This window comes from Psittacula echo (genome assembly GCF_963264785.1).
Source record: "Psittacula echo genome assembly, chromosome: 22".
In the NCBI taxonomy this organism is placed as follows: domain Eukaryota; kingdom Metazoa; phylum Chordata; class Aves; order Psittaciformes; family Psittacidae; genus Psittacula; species Psittacula echo.
The window spans coordinates 5,965,654-5,987,475 of NC_137758.1; the positions used below are offsets into that span (position 1 = coordinate 5,965,654).

At 50.9% G+C, this 21,822-nt stretch overlaps 1 protein-coding gene across 1 annotated transcript; it reads right to left on the reverse strand.

Annotated features, from left to right (window-relative positions):
• Positions 1-13,071: 13,071 nt before the first annotated feature.
• LOC308229156 (potassium voltage-gated channel subfamily A member 3-like) lies at positions 13,072-14,829 on the reverse strand (the record flags this gene model as incomplete). The annotated part of the gene is made up of 1 exon (XM_080633000.1): positions 13,072-14,829. The coding sequence occupies one exon, from the start codon at positions 14,827-14,829 to the stop codon at positions 13,072-13,074; it is 1,758 nt and encodes a 585-aa protein (XP_080489126.1).
• Between the last annotated feature and the right edge of the window lie 6,993 nt (positions 14,830-21,822).

Genomic DNA, 21,822 nt, shown 5'->3' on the forward strand with positions numbered 1-21,822 from the left:
GCTCCATCCATGGTAATGGGGAATAGGCCACTGCTCAGTTATTTGGGGTGATGGAAACAGGCTCAGCCCTCACTCCCCAAATACCAGAGACCTTTTCTGGTCTCTTTTAAAGTGGCTTTTAAAGGTTTCAGAGTTTTTATGGTCTGAGCATTAATTCTGGTGCTCAGAAATTCTGGTGAAAGATAAAGATCACTTCAGTACCGGTACATTCTACCCTGCATCTGCAGGATGAGACAGCCCTGGAGAAGCACAGGTCTCAAATCAGGGGATGGGATGGATGCCCGGGGGGTGGGTTTTGGCTGTGCCACATTAAGACACAGCTGATCACAAAAGAAAAAGCTCTTTAAGCCCATCCTCAGGCTGCAGCAGTGCCGTGGTTACTGCGGATCCCGAGGGATTTGCAGGCAGAGCTGGAGGATCCAGTGGAGGAGCTTCCCTTCCCTACCCCCTGCCACCTGCCTCTGGGCAGGGCATGGTCAGATGTGAAGTTAATGAGAGCCATCATCCCAATTAGCTTTGATTTGTGCAGACGCCTTTCACACCAGATTGATTTCACACCATGGGATGCTTCACCTCCATGAATCCCCGGCATCCCTCTGTCAAGCCTTGGCATGCCCAGCAAATCCCTGAGGGATCACAGATCTGCTCCTTGGGCTTTTCCAGCAGCCCTGGTTCCCAACCCACCTCCCTCTGCACCTCGTGCTGCAAAAACCATGGTGAAACCAAGTGCCGGCAGCACCAGCCCTTTTCCAAGTCATTTATCCACAGCTCCAGTGACCATAGGATTTCTACCATGCTGGGACTAAATGCAAACAAGCCCAAGGAGCAATGTCCCACTAAGGGCCAGATCCATGTTTGCTCTTCATTCCCCAAGGGGGGCAACCCAGCTTTGACTAAAACTGGTGGGATTTCACTTTTGTTTCTTCTCTCCCTGTCTCAGCCTGTTCTCCTCAGCCTGTACCTATGCAGAGCCCAAGAAACCTTTGTCTTTGGGACCCTCAAACCCTGCTCCCAGGAGCAGGGTCTGTCTCCACCACTAACAACACGTCTGCCACCACAGAAGGAGGAATCCAAGCCAAGAAATGATCCATGTTTAAAAAGCAAACAAAACAAACGTAGCCTCACCAAAGCCAACACATTCCTTTAAGAACCACATCATTTCCCCACCGTGAAGGGAATTTCTCAATCCTCATTTCGGATGAAGTTTGCACTGGGGACAGCCAGAAAGGAGGATGCTGAACTGCAGATAGGTCTGGAGCAATCCCAGCCCTGAACGGTGCCTCAGAAACCCTCTTGGTTCATCTTCAAAGCTCTTCTGCAAGGAGAAACACATGGTGCAGACAGCTGGTTGCTTTGCCACGAATATTCCCTTGAGTTTTCCCATTTCAGAGCCTTTCTTCTATGTAGGTTGCTTATTTTTAAGTGCATCCTCACTTGGGTTGTGCCTTGAAGCATCCCACATGTGTCTCCTGTGAATGTTCCCCATCTCCTGCCCAGGATCTGGTTTGAAATGCAGGTAAATAGCTCCGATCAGTGAAGAATCCAGGTGCGGTGCTGCCCTCCAGGCAGAGCGGTCCTTGCTCCACTTTCCAGTTCCCCAGTGGGGACCTCAAGTCTTGTCCTTGGACATGGACCCAAAGCAATCAGTGACATGAATTCAAGAATCTGCTTCACATGCCTAATGGTTTTGTCTCCCGTTACCTCCCCTTGGGCATCCTCTGCTTCAGAGCAAGCTCCAGCTCACTTTCCTTGGTCCAGTCCAAATTAACGTCATTCCTGGTGACTTATTGCAATGCAGACACAGAGGCTGACGGGCTCACCTGAGTACCATAACAATGCTGTTGCGAGTATCACCTTGCTCCTTCAACAGAGTATGTGCCAGGTGGGTTTTAGTCTCATAGCTGGAATGGACGCAGCGTGCAGAGGTGGATGAGGCTGGGGCAAGGACAGGGAGCCATAAGGAGAAACCATCAATCCCTTTGCCGTTTGCATTTATGCCTTTGCAGACCATTTATCCCTTTGCAAACCATCTATCCTATTGCACTGGGATAATATTTACCCATATGGTCCTAGGAAATGGATCTACGTCCTAGGAAATGCAGTGAGGTTATGGAAACCCCAGGTTTAACAGCCTCACGGCCCAGTGTGGGCAACCCACAGCTCTTAACGTGCCACAGAAAGGACCTTGGCATGCAAAAGGAAACAGCAATAGCAAAGGAGTGATGGGCTTCCTGTTTATTATAGTATTAGCAAGACAATACTATAATATTCCCTTGGGATTGAAGTACCGTGGAACAGCAGACAAGGGTATATGGGCTCTCATGAAACTCAGAGGCACAATCAGCCAGGATCAGGTTTTTATACCTTTACCACCCCTAGAAATCGAGCTTTTCCTTAGCTTTTCATGGAGGGATCCTGAAAGCAAGGTACAACTTGTTGACTTCCACACCATTTTCCTCAGAATCGGTGGAGATGTTCCTTTCTTAATGAGGACTCAAAAGAAATCACAACCTTTGGTACAGCACATACCTACTAATAAAGAGCATTTACAGGAAAGTCAGGAAAATGGAACAGGAATTGTTCACATCCCAGTGATGAAAACAGCCCGTGGCCTTCCACAGGGAACAGTGAGAGTGACTGAACTTCCTCCATTTCCCTCCCACTCCAAGCAAAACACTTGGACTGCTTATTAGCAGCTCTGGTTAATGTTTCCTTTCGGGTTGCTTCATCTTTCAAGAGATATTTTTAAATTCTATAAAAAAAGACTAAAATAATGTCCAAATGATTTCCACCTCCCTCCTCCTCCTTCCTGGCTTTGTTCAGTCTCATTATATTGCACATGGTTTGAAGATAATCTTCTGGCTGCAAAGATGTTCCTTTCTACATAATGCACTTGTTAGAAAACCCAGATAACGTGGCAGATATTTCATAGATGAAACATGAAATGAGTTTCACTGGAGAGGACAGATCCTCTGTTGGTCGGATCCACAGCAGCATCAGTCACCGTGTCCATGATATTCGCCATCTCCTTGGAGACATTTGATTCCTCAACACAGTCCTGAAGGTCTTCAGTTTGAAACTTCTTCTGTTATCTGTTGGGCAGAGCAAAGAACCACTTTTATACATGGCCCGGTCTGGGAAACAAGCAGCAACTGATTATCCTTTTCCCAAGGTAAAGTAGATGTTGCACATTGGTCCCCTCCAACAACTTCCCATCTTCATTCCCCCCAAATAAAGATCTGCTCATTAGAAGTCTTTCACAGACTAAAAACAACACAGTCAAAGGGAGCTAAAGATAGAAAAAAGATTCATTAAATATATTCTGGTTCTTAACTATTATCTCACATTAACGGCAAGTTCCAAATCCAGACTAATTAGAGCAAAGTGGGTTTTCCTCATCATGTTTTTATCTTAATCAAGCTGGGTTTGTTCCAACCTGATATGATTCACATGATATTAAGCAACTGGTTGATCTTACAGTGAAGGTGCTCACACAGAGCTCAAACCTAAGACCCCGTTTTGATGCAGGGATGGAAAGTTCTAGCAAAGGGCGACAAAAAATCCCCCAACCTCTGCTGCTGAGCCCGTGCAGTGCATGAACCCACCCAGTATTGCATCAGGTCTGCTTTGAAGACTAATAACTCTCATGAAGAGAAGGCTTGGAGGGACCTGATGGCTCCCTACAAGTGCCTGAGAGGAGGATGGAGCCAGGAGGGGCTGGGCTCTGCTCCCAAGGAACAAGGGATGGGACAAGAGGAACCGGCCTCAAGCTGCCCCAGGGCAGGTTTAGATGGAGCTGAGGAACAATTCCTGCCCCAGAGGGTGCTCAGGCATTGGAACAGGCTGCCCAGGGCAGGGCTGCAGGCACCGTCCCTGCAAGTGTTCACACCCCGTGGAGACAAGGCCTCAGTGCCATGGGTTAGGGGTGGCCTTGGCAGTGCTGGGGTAAGGGTTGCACTGGATGAGCTGAAAGGGCTTTTCCAACCTGGTTGATTCTGTGATTGTATGATTCTATGAAGGGACTCATCCTGACTCCTGTTTTACTATAGTGAGATGCTCTGCTCTGTCTTTGAGACACTGAAATACTTAGAAACTTCATGCAACCGTTTATACCCCTTTTGTTCTCTCTGCCTTTAGTTCACACCATGGCAATTAGAGCACCCCACCTCCTGCATCCCGGGCCGAATGCCTGCCTGTGGATGGGGTTTACCCAAATTACCAGAGGGTTTAAGCCCTGTATAAGTCACAGGAGTCACACACCCAAATTCTGGCCCTTCCACAGTTAATTTTCAGGTGGGAATTCATAAAGCTTCCTATAGTGAAGTTCATCAACTATTTTAAAACCAGTGTGTGATGCACACTAATAGGATGAGCCTTTAACCAGATTACATGAGCCAAATGCTTCATTGACAGCCGGTGATGAGACAAGGGAAGGAAGGATCTGTATTCCCAGTTCAGAGCCCAGCCTAAGACACTGGGACCTGCCTGGTTTCAGCTCATCCCCAAAAATGAGCCCATTTTCCCCAAAGGAAAAAGGCAGGATAGTATCTGTGCACTGAGGAAGATGAGCCCTGTGCTCTGGATGTTGCAGGGATGATGTTGCAGGGATGATGTTGTAGGGATGCTCAAAGCAGGCAGAGAAAGGAGAGAGGTGGGATTTCCCACCAAGAGCAAAGAATCCCTTGCAAGGCAGTGTGGCACTTGGGGGGAAATAAGCTACCAAAAGGGCTTAATGCTCCTTGCATATGTCTCAGACCAGGCAGTTATTCAAGCACTGGCTTATCTCGAAGTGCCAGGACTATTCATGGGCTTAAAGCTAACTAGGGTTTATGCTTTATTAGACTGGGATTACTCTTCCCTCCCACCTGCCAGCAGCGAAAGGCTCCTGCCTTTTTGCAAAGCAATGATCAAACTGTTGGGACCCTCAAGAAACACTGGAGTATTGCACAAATACAACCCAAATTGCACCTTCAGCTGGCCCAGGAAATAGCACGGGTTTGGCTGGGAAGGTGATGCAGATTAAGTGGTAAATAACAATTTCCTCAACCTGGGGGTGTTCTGGTGCCTTTTCAGGCTGTATCCTTGCCCTGGTAGAAAAAAAACCCTGAATCCTCAGCCTAATGATGATGTTATTGCACTGAATTCAGCAAGACCCACAGAGGGAGTGAGAAGTCAGGAGCACTCAGGAGATATTGCTGTTGTGGCTCCTGAAGGGATCCAGATGTCTTCCCATCAAATGGAGGTGATGAAATCCTCTCCATTCCAAGAAAAACAGAGGATATTAAACAGCAGCCACAAAAATGAGGTGTTTTTAAACCTATCAAGCCAGATAACTTGCATCCAAGCATTAGGAGTTGGCAAAGCAGCTCGTAAGACTGCAAGTGTTGAGCATCTCTTGAGCCCTGGACCTGGTGGGAATCCAGAAGACTGGAAAATAGCTCCTGTTGGGCCAGTTTGTTAAGGGATAAACAAAGTGACCTGCAAAAATGATGGGTCTGGCCATCTGTCACTGATCCCAAACAATATGCTGGAATGGTCTTCATAGAGAATTAAAGAAGAAGATATAATTGATGCCAATCAGTGCAGGGTTAGGGAAAACAGGCCTTATCATGTAACTTGATACCTTTTCTTCTCGAGTTTGGCTGATAAAGGAAGTGCTGTGTAATGCTCTGAGGGAGCTGCATGACAGCCTGGTTAAGGAAAAGCAGCAATAAAGCCAAATTCCTAGGAGATATCATGTCAGGATATCACGTCAGGTGATATCAAGTCAGGAAAGCAGCTGAACCCAAGTCGCGTTCGCTGGTCCCCTTCTCCTTGGGCATGTTTTGCTCTCTCAGAGCATTTTGCAACCAGGATGGGAGAGGCATCACTGAAAGGTTTCCAGCCCCAGGGGAGAAAATCCCAGGCTTGTTTCAGACACCGCAGAAAGGAGATTTCCTCTTTTAATTCAGAGGCTTCTGAAGTGCAGAGCATCCCAGACACCTGAAGGGTAAAGCACAAGCGCTGGGTGCCAGCACCCACCAATGCACGCAACAGAGGTAGAGAACCCCTCTAGCTTGCAATGCTACACCCAGACTCACAGCAAACTCCTTTCACACCCCTCCTACAAGCTCCACTTTGCAGCAGGCAGGTTCATTTTAAGCCCAAACTTCCTACATCTCATTTGTGACCTGCTGCAACAGCTTGAGGTTCAAATCGTTGCCGAGCTGCAGCTCCAAGCAGAGAGCAGCGAGGAGGAAGAAGAGGGATTCCAATTAGGAACACACAGAGATTTCAGGAGAAATGGGCCATAAGGATGGAAAAGCAAGTGTGAAGATGCAAAGGGAAGGGATCAGAGGAGAGGAGGATGATTATGGGATGGGAGCTGTAGGGCAGAGCTGGCATTCCCAAGCTTTCGTCCAGCTAAGGAAAATAACTGCAGCTCCTGGGGTATCAGGGGGAGGTTCTGAAGGCTCTGCAAGCTTCCAGAAAGCCGAACTCCATAAAGTTCACGATGATGTGCAAAGCCTTTCGTGGTCATCTGGAGAATAAGCCATAAGCCTTGCAGGATTCTTTACTTCTTGCTCGTGTTTCAAAACTGCCTCCTCCTTCCTCAGTGTGTTTCATTGCAAACACTTTGTGAAGCTGCTCAGTGTCATTTACAGATGGGGAAAGTGAGGCCCGGAGGAGCTGAGCTGCCCAAAGCCACCCAGCAGACCAATAGCAAACTCTGCAGGGCTCCCCCCCTCCAGGTTTGAGGTGCAGGGACACACATTTTCACAGACTAACAGCCCAAATCCCTCCAAGCAGCACAGCAACCCCCACCATCCTGCACCGCACTCAGCGCCTTCATTGCAACCAAGTCAAACAGCAAACACATTTCTCTGTGAATGCAAAAACCACTTTGCAAAGCATCCTGTCCATGCTCCACCACAACCTTTGGGTTCCCATGAGTGGAAGACACCAAGCACAGACCCTGCTGCTGGCAACCCTTTTCTCCCATATAGAATCCCAGGAATCTCAGATTGGTTTGGGTTGGAAGGGACCTTAAAGCTCACCCAGCTCCAACCCCTGCCACGGGCAGGGACCCCTTCCACTGGAGCAGCTTGCTCCAAGCCCCTGTGTCCAACCTGGCCTTGAACACTGCCAGGGATGGGGCAGCCACAGCTTCTCTGGGCACCCTGGGCCAGCGCCTCAGCACCCTCACAGGGAACAACTTCTGCTAATATCTAACATAAATCTCACCTATTTAAGTTTGAACCCGTTACCCCTTGTCCTGTCACTACAGTCCCTGACGAAGAGCTCCTCTCCAGCATCCCTATAGCCCCCCTTCAGACACTGGAAGCTGCTCTGAGGTCTCCACGCAGCTTCTCTTCTCCAGGCTGAACAGCCCCAGTTTCTCAGCCTGGGCTGAGCCTTCAGTGCTTCCGCCACGATGGAACCATGACACAACCCCAAAGGATTTTCCATATCTATCCATGATGCTACTTCACAGGAAGCAAAGCAAAGCAGCTGGTTCTGGTCAGCATCAAAAGCAAACTGATTGCACTCCGGATCCTTGCCAGCGAGAGCAGAGATAGCCACTCGCTAGTCTAGTCGTGCGAGCCATGCACTCAAAGCAAGTCTTCCCACCCAGCATGTGTTAAAGATGCTAAAAATGAAGAGCAACAACTGTAGAAAAGCAACAGACACGACAGAGCTTAAACATGCTCAGAAAAGCATCTGAATTACAAGGCTTAAAGAAATGAATCATTCTTGAACAAACCCAGCAGCGCCGGCTGCCGTCGGTGGCGCTGAGCCGGGGTCTCGAGATCAGGGTGCAGTAGGGTCAGGTGAAGACTATTCCCATTACAAGCAGGGGAATACTGGCCATTGGGAAGTGTTTCAGCTGCTCCCAACCCGAGTGACAAGCTGAACGAGATAGGAAACATGTTTTAAATCTACTTGAGCATGTCTCGGTTCGTAAGAAGGAGAAAGCTGACGGTGCCCTGCGGGGAGGTTCATGTGTGAAGGTTTCCCTGCCCGGCTGCAGAGCATCCTCAGCAGCAAAATCAGGCTCTGAGCAGTGATGAGACACAGACAGACCTGAAACTTGTGCGCCTCATGAAGCAGTGCCTTAAAATGGAAGGAAAAGCTCACAAGGGATTTTCTCAGAGCATTTGTGGCTGAGTTTCACCAGCAATAGGGATAAAACAGCTCCAGCTACCAGGGCAGCGTGGGACTCCACACACATCCCTCTTCCACATGGAGCATGGCTTCATGAGCAAAAATGGGATTTGATGGGTGACAAAGAGCAGAAATTCTGGTGCTGTCCCAGTGCAAAGCAGCGAATCCAGGCCCATCAGGTGCGATGAATATTGCTTTGACAGAGATACCATTGCTCATTTTCCTGTTTGGGAAACCAAGCACAGGAGTAGAAGACGCCAGCTATACACCCCCAGAGTCGAGCCAAGCATCCTGTTCAGAGTACGGCTGAGGACCCACAGCAGGGAAGGGTGCAGAAGGGCAGTACCATCAGTAACAGAGACAATTCATAGGGTATTGCCCTGCCCACAGCACTCTATCACGTCCAGAAAGTCCCCATTTCCTGCACCCATTGCCCATACAACTGTCTTTGCACGTGGCTGCCAGTGCCCTGAGCTCTGCCTCTCAGTACACGCAGCAATTGAGACCGAAGAGCACAACGAGTCCCATTTAAATCCTGTTTGCTTGCACTCCCAGCTTTGCAACACACCCAGAGATCACTTGTTAAAGCATGGGCTGCGCTGGGAGCCTCCGTGTGCTCGCACCAAGATATGCAGATTTTAAAAGCTTGGCAGAAAGAGGGCTCCAAACTACACAATTAAAGAGATTCCGTGTAGAACACTCTCTGCACACACCAACCACTGCAAGAGACCCTTTCCCTGCCCTACAGCTCTGGCAGGAGAGACCCTTCCACTGCTGGTGAGCTCTGGATGGCTCCTTCCCTTCTGCTGGGGAAGCTCCTTGTCTGCCCTTTGCCTCTGCTGAACTGTCCCTAAACTGGGGATTAACAACAGAAATTACTTCTTCTGTCAGGTGATGGAGCGGGAACAATTGCATGGGAAGAAATTTAACCCTTCTGGAGGAAAGAGATATCTCCAGTCCTTGTTAGTGTCCACACATAGGGTGGGATGGATCCTGCCCTGCTCCACCCCAAGCACCTGAAGGGCTTCTGTTGTGCTGCAGAACAACAGAAGTCAGGCCTGAAAAACACACACAAAAAAGGAAAATAACAAGAGAAAAAGGGGACAGTGCCAAAGCACCCAGTGGAGGGGCCAGGATTAGGGCTGCTGTGTGTCCCCTGCATCCCCTGGTACCAAGAATGTGTTTTGAGGTGGCATCCAGGGCTGAAATGAGAGAACAGATCCTAAAATCCAAGCAGAGGGAAAGGGACATGAACCTGAGAAAGGAGGTAGGAGCTTGTACAAGGCTCTTTATCACCCAGTGCCCATATATAAACCGAATATACAAAGCATCCAGGGGCTGCATTGTTGGGGCGGGATCTCCCTGCTCCCATCCCTTGGTGCCATCACTGTCATCTTCTCTCTTATACAACAGGTAGGAAAGACATGGGAGGAGGAGGAGGACATTTCAGAGAGCATCCCTGCCACGCTGCACATGCAAACAACAAGCTGAGGACTCCACACACAGTCCACACGCTTCAGGACCCTGCCTTCACCCTGCTCACTGCCTGTGCAATCTGAAATGTCAGCCAGCAGCTTTCAGTAATGCACTTTCCTCCATCTAATGTAATAAGCTGAGTCTAGGCAAGCCCTTCTCCTTGCAGACAGCAGGCAGGCAGCTCCACTAACACTAATCTCCTAATGCTGCCCCTCTAAGCGCATTAGAAACAGTCGAGTCCAGCATGATGCAAAGGCTGAGGCTCATCTTTAACTCCCCAGTGATGGTTAAAACAGTCCTAGGTCCTAAGAGGAGGCACATTGCAAGAGAGCAAAGGAAGTTAAATAAGCAGCTGGCTGCAAAGAGAGCAATCTTTCCGTGATCTCTCCAATTCCTGGCACAGCACATGCAAGAGGCAGTTCAAGACAGGCTGACAGACTGAATGGTACCTAATGGGGCAGCACAAAGAGAAGAAGCAGACAGAAATGGGGCAGACCATGGGAAGGATATCCCTGGGTTTCCACTGCCAGTTTTGGGGTTTACCTTGAAGACAGAGCAGCAGTGCCTTCATGGTTTTTAGTGACAGCATTTGGCACTGGAGCAAAACTGCCTTTTCATGGAATCACAGAATCCCAGACTGGTTTGGGTTGGAAAGGACCTTAAGATCATCCAGTTCCAACCCCCTGCCATGAGCAGGGACATGTCACCCTAAGCCATTTTGCTCCAGTGGATGAAGTGGTTTCTTTGCCACCTCTCCCAAACAGCATCTTTTATTGTCAATCAAATCCGTCAGGAATTATTCTGTCCCCACAAAGTAAGGCAAGGATTTGTCAGGAAAGAAAAAAGCAACCTGCAAGGTTTCTGCTTCTTTAAATGGCAGAGAAACCAAAAACTGCCATGCTGCTTCTAGAAGGACGTGTGGTTTCCTGCCATGGGGAACAGGCAGACACAATCCCAAGTGGGGCTGCTTCCACTGCTTTTAAACTCAAATCCTCCTTTTAGGAATAGGATTGGGGGAGAGCTTTAACAACAATACAAAGTGAAAGCTTGTAGGCAGGAATGACATTTCAGCCTGCTGGCAGTGCAGGGAAAAGGCACTCTGGGGTGTTCCCAGTTATCCCAGACAAGGGATCCCAGGTTTGTTACCTCCTGAAATGCTCCAGAGCATCTCCCTCATAAGGACCATTTGTTAGATCATTGAAAGCTGCAGTCATTCAAATAAAACTGTCACATACCATTAGCCAAGAGGCTGCTCTGATATTTTCCCTGGTTATAAGGGGTTTATTAACTGGGGTTAAGGCAGAGTACTACAAACTGTCCTGATCCTTTAAGTGTGGATAAAATCCCCACTAAACTCTGATTCCGGCATGGCCAGCATCTCTCAGGACAAATTCCCCTTTCCACACACATGGCAAAGGTTTGACTCGCTATCGCCCTTTTCATGTAAGGCATTTACCAGCCCTGTGCAGGACACTGCCTTGAGGGAAACTGGTTTTATTTAACCCAAACCCCAGCAGAACAGAGCAGAGCCAGAGCCAAGGTGCTGCCTTCAGCCTGCTTCGACGGCAGGGGTCAGACTGAAGCATTAAACCGCTGCAAAGAACCTTTTTAGCACCAGAACCGAAGAAATCCAGCTGCACAAAAAAGAAAGCAGCAGGGTTTTCCTCCTGTGTGTAGCACTAAAAAAGCCAATATAATCAGAGGAGGTAGGGGATGTTATCCCACTTTAACACAGAAATATCCCAGAGCAGCAGGGGGAGTGGAAAAATAAAGGTAAGCAGTGGAAAGCACGAGGTTTGTCCCCAGAATCAACATTATTTCATGGTGCTGTTAAACACTACCCCGTGCAAAGCTCACCTGATCCCATCAGATGTCCCGTGGCCCCTGGCGCACATGTGAGGATGAAGCCGGTGTGTTTATCCCGGCGGGGGTTTGGTTACTTTTCCATCCTGCTCTTTACACATCTGGTTTCCAAAAGCTGACGGAGTTCCTCAGCTGAGCTTTCCTGATGGCTGCTCGGAGCCATTTCACACAGGATTTAGGGAATACACCAGGGTTCATGGGTGCAGGGTGAGCGCTAGGTTGTTCTCGGTGTTTGCAGATGAGGCTCTATCCCCAAATCTCAGTGCCAAGGTGTGAGCTCCTCTGCAGGGAGGGATGGGTCTGGAGTGTGCTTATTGCCTATGGGAGCTTTATTCAGCAGAGGGAAGCCACACCGTGGCCATGGCCTGGGAATGGAGTGCTGGGATGGGGTCACGTTGCATGGCCGAGCTGCGGTGTCCTGCGGGATGACGGGGCTGGAACCATCTGGAAAGGTTTTTTTGTGGGAAGAGCGAGGCCCAAGGGGGATGGGAGAAGGGATGCCATGACAACCTTTGGGGGTTTCCCAGGAAACCAGGGTCACCATGGCAACTGCATCACTCCTGTCCGAATCAGAGACTTCCGCTGGAAGGCGTGTTTGCCACTTTAATCTCCTTGCGATAAGCGGCTGCATCTCTCTCAAACCCAAAACACAAGGAGGAAATATCCCTTTGTCTCCAGCTGGGTTGTTGGAGGCTACAGAGGAGCCCATCATGGATCCTGCATCCCCTGGTCCACATCAGCATCGCTCCCTGTGCACCATCAGCTCCTGCAACCACCCCCTTTCACCTCCCTCCTCCCTGCACCCAGACCCGCTGCATGGCCACAGATCTGATGTTGGATGAAATGATGCCAAAGGGTTACAGGGGAAGGGAATTAAGAACAGAAAATGAGGGTTTGGGGGCTGGTTTTCTCTATTTCAATCAGCAGTGACTGCCCTCGGTCTCTGATCAGATTAGGAATTCCTAAACGATCTAAAGAAGGAGAAGGGGAATCTGTGATGTGCCCGCAACAGCACATCACGTTTTGATATGAAGCATCATTTAACAATGTGGTAACAGAGGCTCTGTAAAATTAAACGGTCATTTCCTCCCAACCCCCCCTTCCAGCACGCTCTGCAACGTTTTCCTCATCTCCTCACCCAGTCCGGGGCTGTTAATCCAACAAGTGAGCTTATGTGATGGAAGGGAAATCGGCTACACGCTGCCTTAGGGAAAGAGGGGGAGAAATCCAGGAGCAAAGTAAGAGGTCCCCAAAGCCAAGGAAACAAAAGCAGCTCTGCAACACGTTGCAGAACAACCACTTGTTTGGGCAGCGAGGGGGTTTTGTCTTCATCTTCCTCCTCTTTTTACCTTTGCGCCGTCCTCCGGAGAATCTGAGATCTTTTATTTGGCTCTTTAGAAAGGAAGGAGCTAAAAAAATTAACGTCTAAACCCGAGGGCACACAGAGACCAACGATGGTGCATGTTCCACACGACACGGAGGACACAGTCACTTTGCATCATTATTGTTGGCTTGCTTTTTTACCTCATCCTCAGATTTTGTTGCTGTTTGGTTGGGTTTGGTTTAGGGGAGAGGGGGTATTGATTTTTAAACATCCGTAAAGATCTTTTTGATGTTCACACAGTTGGGATTGTTCGTGGTTGTGCAGTTGCCTGTTTTAAAGGTAGCCTGTTTGAATGCACTGTGGTTGATCCCCCCTTCCTCGATCACCATGTACTCGGACTTGCTGAGGGTGGAATTGCTGCGAGCCTTCCTCATCTCCTCGCTGGAGGAGAGGTGCTGGCAGCTCCCGACGTGCATGTACTGGGCTTGTTCCTCACCTTCTGTCTCCCGGTGGTAGAAGTAGTTGAAATTGGAGACTATGACAGGCACGGGAAGGGCGATGGTCAGTACCCCAGCAATGGCACAGAGAGACCCCACGATCTTGCCCCCAATGGTGATGGGGTGCATGTCCCCGTAGCCCACTGTGGTCATGGTCACCACAGCCCACCAGAAGGCATCAGGGATGCTACTGAAACCTGAACTGGGGTCATCAGCTTCTGCGAAGTAGACGGCGCTGGAGAAGAGGATGACACCGATGAAGAGGAAGAAGATGAGCAGGCCCAGCTCCCGCATGCTGGCCTTGAGGGTCTGCCCCAGGATCTGCAGCCCCTTGGAGTGCCGGGACAGCTTGAAGATACGGAAGACCCTGACCAGCCGGATGACTCTGAGGATGGCCAAGGACATGGCTTGCTGGCCGTTGCCTTGCCTCTCAGCCAGCTCAGTGCCCAGCGTGATGAAGTAGGGAATGATGGCCACAATGTCAATGATGTTCATGATGTTCTTGGAGAAGGTGGCCTTGCTAGGGCAGGCAAAGAAACGGACCAGCAGCTCGAAGGAGAACCAGATGATACACAAAGTCTCCACCACAAAGAAAGGGTCGGTGAAGGATGACACCATGGAAGTTGCCGAGGACGAGGAGTTGGTGAAGACATCAGGTTGGAGAGGACCACCACCCATCCCAAATGTCCCCCCAGTTGCCTCATAGTCGTGGTCATCCCTGAACTCTGGCAGGGTCTCCAGACAGAAGATGACAATAGAGATAAGGATGACCAGGACAGAGACAATAGCAATGCCTCGGGCTGGCCCAGAGCTCTCGGGATACTCAAAGAGGAGCCACACTTGGCGTTGAAACTCCTTATCGGGAAGCGGCCGCTGCTCCTCCCGAATGAACCCCTCATCCTCCCGGAACTTCTCCATGGCCTCCTCCCCAAGCTGGTAGAAGCGGATCTCCTCGGAGAAGATGTCAATGGGGACGTTGACGGGTCTCCGGATGCGCCCACCCGACTGGTAGTAGTAGAGGATGGCGTCGAAACTGGGGCGGTTTCGGTCGAAGAAGTACTCGTTGCGCAGGGGGTCGAAGTAGCGCATCCGCTTCCGAGGGTCCCCCAGCAGCGTCTCGGGGAACTGCGCCAGGGTCTTCAGCTGGGTCTCAAACCTCAACCCCGAGATGTTGATCACCACCCGCTCGCAGCACTCGTGCTCCCCCCCGCCCGCGGGCTGACCCGTGGGGACGGCGGCCGGAGCCTGGGGGTGATCGTAGCGGTCCCCCCCGAGAGCAGGGTGAGGATGCTGCTGCGGTTCCTCCAGCAAAGGGTCGCCGCCGCCTCCTCCCACCACGGTCATGCTGCCTTCCTCCCCTTCGTCACCTTCTTCCTCCTCTTGCTCGGGGGCCGGCTGCGGGGCGGGGGGGGGCAGCGGCTCGGTGTAGCCCAGGTTGTGGTGGCTGCTGGTCGAGCCGCCCCGCGGATGGCGGCTGCAGGAGGAGGCAGCCGGAGAGTGGAGCAAGCTCCGGCGCTCGTCCATAAAGGTGTGGGGCGGAAGGGGAAGAGGGGCGGAGGAGCGGAGAGGCGGCAGCGAAGCCTCTTCTTCCTCCTCTTCCTCCTCTTCCTCCTCCTGCGGGCGGAGAGCGAGAAGCCGCCGCTCAAGTGCTCCGGCAGCGGCCGCGGCTCCGAGGAGCGGAGGCTCCGCTCAAATAGTCCGCCCCCAGCGCTGGCACCGCCCCGATCAGTCACCGCTACAGAGACACCCACAGCACCCAGCGCTGCCCCACAGCACCCGGACCTGCCCCACAGCACCCAGCGCTGCCCCACAGCACCCAACCCTGCCCTACAGCGCCCTTCGCAGGGCCAAGCTCCCGGAGCGTTCTTTGACGCTCAGGGCGTTGCAAGCAGGCAGAGGTTTCATTCCTGGCAGAACCACTGCCCGGGAAGAGCGCTTCCTGCCCTTCCCATGGGAAGGGGAAATGTGATTTTTCTTCTTAATTTCGGTGTCTGCTGTTGGTTTCCAGTCAGTTTCCAGCCGTGATGGGGCTGTGGGTGAGGGAATGCAGCAGCAACAGCCACAGCCATCAACAGTTGCTCTGAATCAGTGTTTTGACTGGTGCTGGGGTATTTGTTTGCTGTACAGAAGACAGAGCATGTGCCTGTGTCTGCATGCCTGTGTGTGTGTAAACATGCGTGTGCATGTGTGTGTTTGCACACGTATGTGTGTGTGCATCCCCCTGGGAAATGAGAAGCGAAGCTGAGCCAGCCTGAGCGAGGCAGCTTCAGTCTGATCCCAAACCTGCATTTCAGACTTCCTGCAAGGAAGCCAAAAGCCTCTGAGTTTTGCTGCTTTCTCCCTTCAGTTTTTCTGATGGAAATAGTTCAATTCTGGTCAAAAGGGTTGGGGTTTTTTGGCTCTGCAAGAGCCAGTGCTGGAAAATGCTGCACCCCTGGAGATGCGCTCCAGGGACAACCTCTGATCCCTGCACCCCCAATGGTTCCCCATTTTCTCACACCCCAACAGTAGAAGCGCTTTAATGCCCATCCACATGCCAAGTGGGGTTTGGGCAGCTCAGGGAGCTCCTGGCTTTGGGAAAGAGCTTGACCATGAGAGGTGGAAAGAGGCCGTGCTGCCATTCCTGTTTGATAGGAAGGCTCTGCAGAGGGATCTGGACAGGCTGGATCCATGGGCTGTGGCCAATGGGATGAGGTTCAAGAAGGCAGAGTGCCGGGTCCTGCACTTGAGCCACAACAACCCCCTGCAACGCTGCAGGCTTGGGAAGAGCGGCTGGAAAAAGGAGCTGGGGGTCCTGATTGATGGAGCTGAGCATGAGCAGCTTGTGCCCAGGCAGTCAGGAAGCCCCCAGCATCCTGGCCTGGATCAGCACCAGTGCGGCAGCAGGGCCAGGGCAGGGATTGTGCCCCTGCACTGGGCACTGGTGAGGCCGCACCTCGAATCCTGTGTTCAGCTCTGGGCCCCTCACTCCAAGAGAGACATTGAGGGGCTGGAGCAGGGCCAGAGAAGGGCACTGGAGCTGGTGCAGGGCCTGGAGCACAGTGTGATGGGGAAGGGCTGAGGGACCTGGGGGGTTCAGTCTGGAGAAGAGAAGGCTCAGGGGGGACGTTTAAGTTTTCAGACATAAAAGGGGAGACTGAGATGAGCTCTTAGGCACAAGTTCTTCCCTGTGAGGGTGCTGAGGCGCTGGCCCAGGGTGCCCAGAGAAGCTGTGGCTGCCCCATCCCTGGCAGTGTTCAAGGCCAGGTTGGACACAGGGGCTTGGAGCAAGCTGCTCCAGTGGAAGGGGTCCCTGCCCGTGGCAGGGGTTGGAGCTGGAGGAGCTTTAAGGTCCCTTCAACCCAAACCAATCTGGGATTCTGGGATTCTATGATTAACCCTTGAGCTGCCCCTGGTGCTTGCAGGTTGAGAAAAATGCCTGGAAGCAACAGTTCACATCCAAGTGTGAGGCCCTATCTCCCGCAGGTTTTATAACCATGAAACAGCCATCATCTCACTACATCCACGTGTGTAGCAGTTGAAAACTTGTCTGGCTCATCTCTTTGCCAGGTTTCCTGCCAATAAATCACTGTCCTCTGGTCTAAGGCAAACAAACACGGCTGCTTTCAACCATAAACATCTAGTGATGACAAAAGGCTGGAGGCAACTTCCATAATGGCAACAGTTTGGATCTCAGTCAGGGGCACTCTTCAGAAACAGAGCCACAAACCTCTGTCATGCCGCTAGGAAAAGCCCTTGCCTTAAAACCAGGAGGAGGATTAAGCCCCTACCCCCATCAGCTGCAGCACAGCACAATAACCATTGAGCTCTGTGCAGCTTTGGTTTGGCATCTCATTGCCTCAAAGGATTTCTCCAGGGGCTACAGCCCGTTGGCCCCAGGCACTGGCCCTGTTTGCTCCTCTGCTGCTTCCCATGATCCCATCAAAGCCAGCCAATCTGCGTCAGGCCAGCAGCATCACCTCCTCCCTAGTGAAGTCCCCTCAGCTGCTTCCTTCTCGTGAGGTCCTGTCATGAGCCAAGGTTTGGTTCAGTATTGGGGGTACAGCAACAGCATCACCTCTTGCATGGCATCAGCCACCACCAGCCTAATTGTTGTATCTAATGCAGCAGGTCCCAGTCCTCTCACTGCCTGATTCCCTCTGCTTTTCTATCCAGGTCTCCTGCTGCATCTGGTCTCACCAAATGTGATTTCATTCCTAACAGCCATTTAAGAAACCCCCTTGTGCAATGCTCTAGGCGATGACTTGTAACATCAGATGCAGTTTGTACAAAGGAGCAGAACAAACATCACTCTTTTTCCTCTTTAATGGCCTTCTCAGGATGGATTTCCAAGCAGAAGGAACACATAGCTTCCTTCTTCCCACAGCCAGACCTGAACTATAAGGGGTCCCCCCCAGCATCCCTCCCAAGGGGGACAAGGCAGCACAAGACATAGAATAGCAGAGTCATGGAATGATTTGTGTTGGAAGGGACCTCAAAGCTCCTCCAGCTCCAACCCCTGCCACGGGCAGGGACCCCTTCCACTGGAGCAGCTTGCTCCAAGCCCCTGTGTCCAACCTGGCCTTGAACACTGCCAGGGATGGGGCAGCCACAGCTTCTCTGGGCACCCTGTGCCAGCGCCTCAGCACCCTCACAGGGAAGAGCTTCTGCCTTAGATCTAACCTAAATCTCCCCCATTTAAGTTTGAAAACGCAAACAGCTCAGGATCTTCGACCCAACCCCCAGCTATTCCCTGGCACTGGGCTGCTTTAGCACCCTGCTTCCTCCTTGACATCTCACCTCCCTCTTGCTGACCCCCATTGCTTCTCAAGCAGCCTTTTGGGGTTGTCCATCTCCCACCAAACCTCTCCTTGTCCCCCATTAGCACCAGGCGGGTGAGCAGAGGGGTTCAGCACCTGGGGCTGCAGCAGCAACATCTGCCCTGCTCTTCCCTCCTCCTGCTTGAATGGGAACCTGCCTCCATTGAGAAATCTGGGACAAATCTGTTCCTCCTCATTTCGGAGGATCAGAAACCTCTCAGCTCAGAGGTTGTGACAGTAATACCTTAATGTACTGTAAATGCATTGTCTCTCCTCCCATGGCAGGGAACACACAAAGCCCCAACTGCTCCATACAGGCAGCACAGCATTAACCCACTAACAGGGTTTCTCATGGCATGAGAAATATGAGCTCTACCTCTGCTACTCATACCATAGACAAACACTACAGGTCCAGGCTCCAGGTTGTCACTTGGGTCACTGATCACTGCCCAGAGCCTTTGCAGGCAGGAATGCTGGTCTCAGAGAGTTCAGCATCAGCCCAACTTCGCAATACTAACTTGGAGCCTCTACCGCTAAAATGTACCTTACACAGCTAAAACACGTGGATGGATTTTCTAACCCTGCTCTGTTTTGGTTGCTTCAGCCACCTTCAGCCCTCCCTGAGCCTTCAACTGGTCCTTCCCCAGCAGATTATCCCTGAGTTAATTAGGAATATTTGCTTAGCAACTGGGGAATAATTCAAACAACAAAACTTCAGGCTCAGCCTGAGCAGCCCTGCCATCCTCACCTTCTCCTTCACGGAGACAGGAGATGGGAGCATCCCACAGTCCCTGAGGCTCACATCCTTCCAGGAGAGCTGTGATGTTATCCCAGTGTACACCAGGATGGGGTCACTGACCCCATTCCCAGAAATCTGGCATTCCATCTCCTCTATAAGCCATGAAAGCTCTGGGATAACAGCTGGTATAAGACAAATTCTCCACCAGTGCCACCCATGAAGGCAGAAGGAGGGATGGGACCTGCATCTTCATTGCCCAGCATGAATCTAGTGCTCCAGCTCTAGAGCACACAGCATTCCTGTCCCTCTGTTAGTCAGGCTCCGCATGTAACTCAGTCGTGGAGTGAATCCTTCAATCTCTTCGTGCCTCAGTTTCTCTCTACATTAAGGGAATATTTCTCGCCTCCCACCTTGAGTCTATTTAAATCCTGCACCAGAAGCCTTGTGCTGTGCTCACGGCAGCAGAAAATGAGAAAAACACTGAAATTTGGAAGAGGGAGGAAAATTGAACGCTGTCTAAACACTGCAGCTTGCTCAGCCCTCAGCACAGGTACAGAGCATCGCTGAGAGCTCCATAGGGATAACTGATGCCTCTCCTTAACAGGGTATGCAGCACCAAGCACAACAGGAACCCAGACACCCTGGGATCCTGTCTGCCTGCTGCAGTCCAGTTCCTAAAGGCAGCACATCTTTCGAGAACAGCCATTGTGGTTAATAGATGGGGAAGTGAGAATTGAACTGCTCACCCAAAATAACAGAAGCTATTTCTCATGTTTCTTGCTGTGGATTTAGCAATGTTCCTACTTGGCCACTGAGGAACAAGGTTTGGTGGCTAAAAAAGACCAGCCAAGTTGCTTTGTATTGCTGTTATTTCACCCAGTCACTATTGGCTTTAATAGAGCTAAATCCCATGCAACTCTTTGGGGATGGAGGAGTTACAACTCAGGCTATAGTGAGACCTATTTTAATATCCTAAAAATGTGATTAACTGGGTGGGATTATGGTGGCCAAGCAATGTTAAAGCACATTCCAGTGGAATAGGGATCATGTTCCAATGGCTTCACAATGTCAGTGAAATGATACCCAGCGAGTTCTCCTGCAGCTCCTGTTGCACAGCATTAGTTGCTCATTAAGTGATAAGGTTACATTGACAAAGCAGTTTAACCACAAACCCAGGGAGACAACAGGGCAATGTTACTGTGTTTTCATTAGGAAGGTGAAAGTGTCCACAGGAGTGGAAGATGTCCTGCATTTCAGTAATGGAGAGAAGGAAAGCAGGGGAGCGTTTGGGTGCTGAGTCATAAGGACACAACCCCCCACTTTCTAGAAGTAAAATGCATTGTGCAGGTGAGAGGTGACTGCTCCCCCCCTGAATAATTTATTCCATGGATGTCATTCCTCACTGGGGCTGGTGACAGTCACCCAGGAGAATGGGCACAGCCTTCCCAGCCTCCTGGAGCCGAGCGAGTGGCAATGCCACCCCATGGCAGTGAGAACTCTGGATATCAGCCCCTACAACCAAACCCAGCAACCACTTGCTGTGTAAATCAATGCGGTCGGAGCACTTTGTCCTAAAATACATGATCAGTCTCTTCCCAACAGCTGAATTTTCAGAGGATGCTCAAGATATCCAGGGTGAATTGGTGCCAAATCCCCTTCAGCGGCACAAACAACCCTGACTTTGCTTTGCATAGAAACACTGGGGAATCTCAAAGTTACCCTGTGCCACAAAGCACCCCTTGCGCAGGCTCAAAGGTTGATTTTAAAACATGCACATTCCACCTTTAGCCACTTCTATTCCAAAACCAAAGCTGCAGCACAGAAATGAAGTGGTTTTCTTGTGCTGGGATGGAGCCGGTTTCAACCCTCCCCTGCCCTGGCACCGGGCACCAGCAATGAGATCAGTGGGAGCCAGGCAAGGAGGAGGTTTATGGAGGGCACGGAGCTGTCTCACGGGAGCACAGGCTCCCTGTGCAGTGCTGTGCTGCTGGGAAAGCTAACAGGGACTTTCAAACTGTGTTTTGTCTCTTGCATTGCCCTGCCTTTCCCCAATCCTCCCAATTTTGCCATGACTTTTCATGTGCTGGTTCAGTGAACATCATGTTAGAGAGGACAGAGATGAAATCTAAGCTTGCAGGAGTTGAAGCCCGGGAGCACATAACAGGGGATGAGGCATTGCCATCATGTATTCAAGTGGGACATGACTTCCATCGACACACAGCTTTGGGATCGTTGGAAAGAGCCAACATTTAGCAAGTTTGGTGTCAAAAAGGAGCTTGCACAAGTAAAGCAGCTTAATGCAAACACACATTCAGCTTGGGGAGAAGCCAGCTCCTGGAGAGCCACACTTGTCCCCCGAGCATCCCTGTCTCCTAAGGGATAGCAGGATTAGGGAAGCCCAATGCAGCTTTGAACACCCACAGCCCCTAAAATAGAAACTGAGGAAGATCTCTGGGTTCCACCAAAAGCACGCGACCTGTTTTGCCTGATAGGAAACTGCTGATGGTTAAAATGGGGAGCACACAGGGTGGGGAAGGGCTGAGAGAGAACAGGAACCCCCTTTTGTAGCTCAACATGGAAAGACACAAGGTGACTCCTGCCTGGCTGCACATTACAAGGATGCTTCAGTGGGTTGGATCCCTCAGTGACAGGGTCCTCAGGCTTTCAGTCTCAAAGGGAATGGCTAAGTAAAGGATTAAACTTGCACAAGTCACCAGGCAAAACACATCACTGCAGCTCTGGCTTCCTGCTCTAAGTTAATACAGTGCTTTGGAACAAAAACCCCAATGCCCCATCCCTGGCAGTGCTCAAGGCCAGGTTGGACACAGGGGCTTGGAGCAAGCTGCTCTAGTGGAAGGGGTCCCTGCCCGTGGCAGGGGTTGGAAGTGGATGAGCTTTAAGGTCCCTTCCAACACAAACCATTCCCTGATTCTGTGATTCTAAGTGCTAATATTTTCATAATTCACTTTCTAGCTGGCA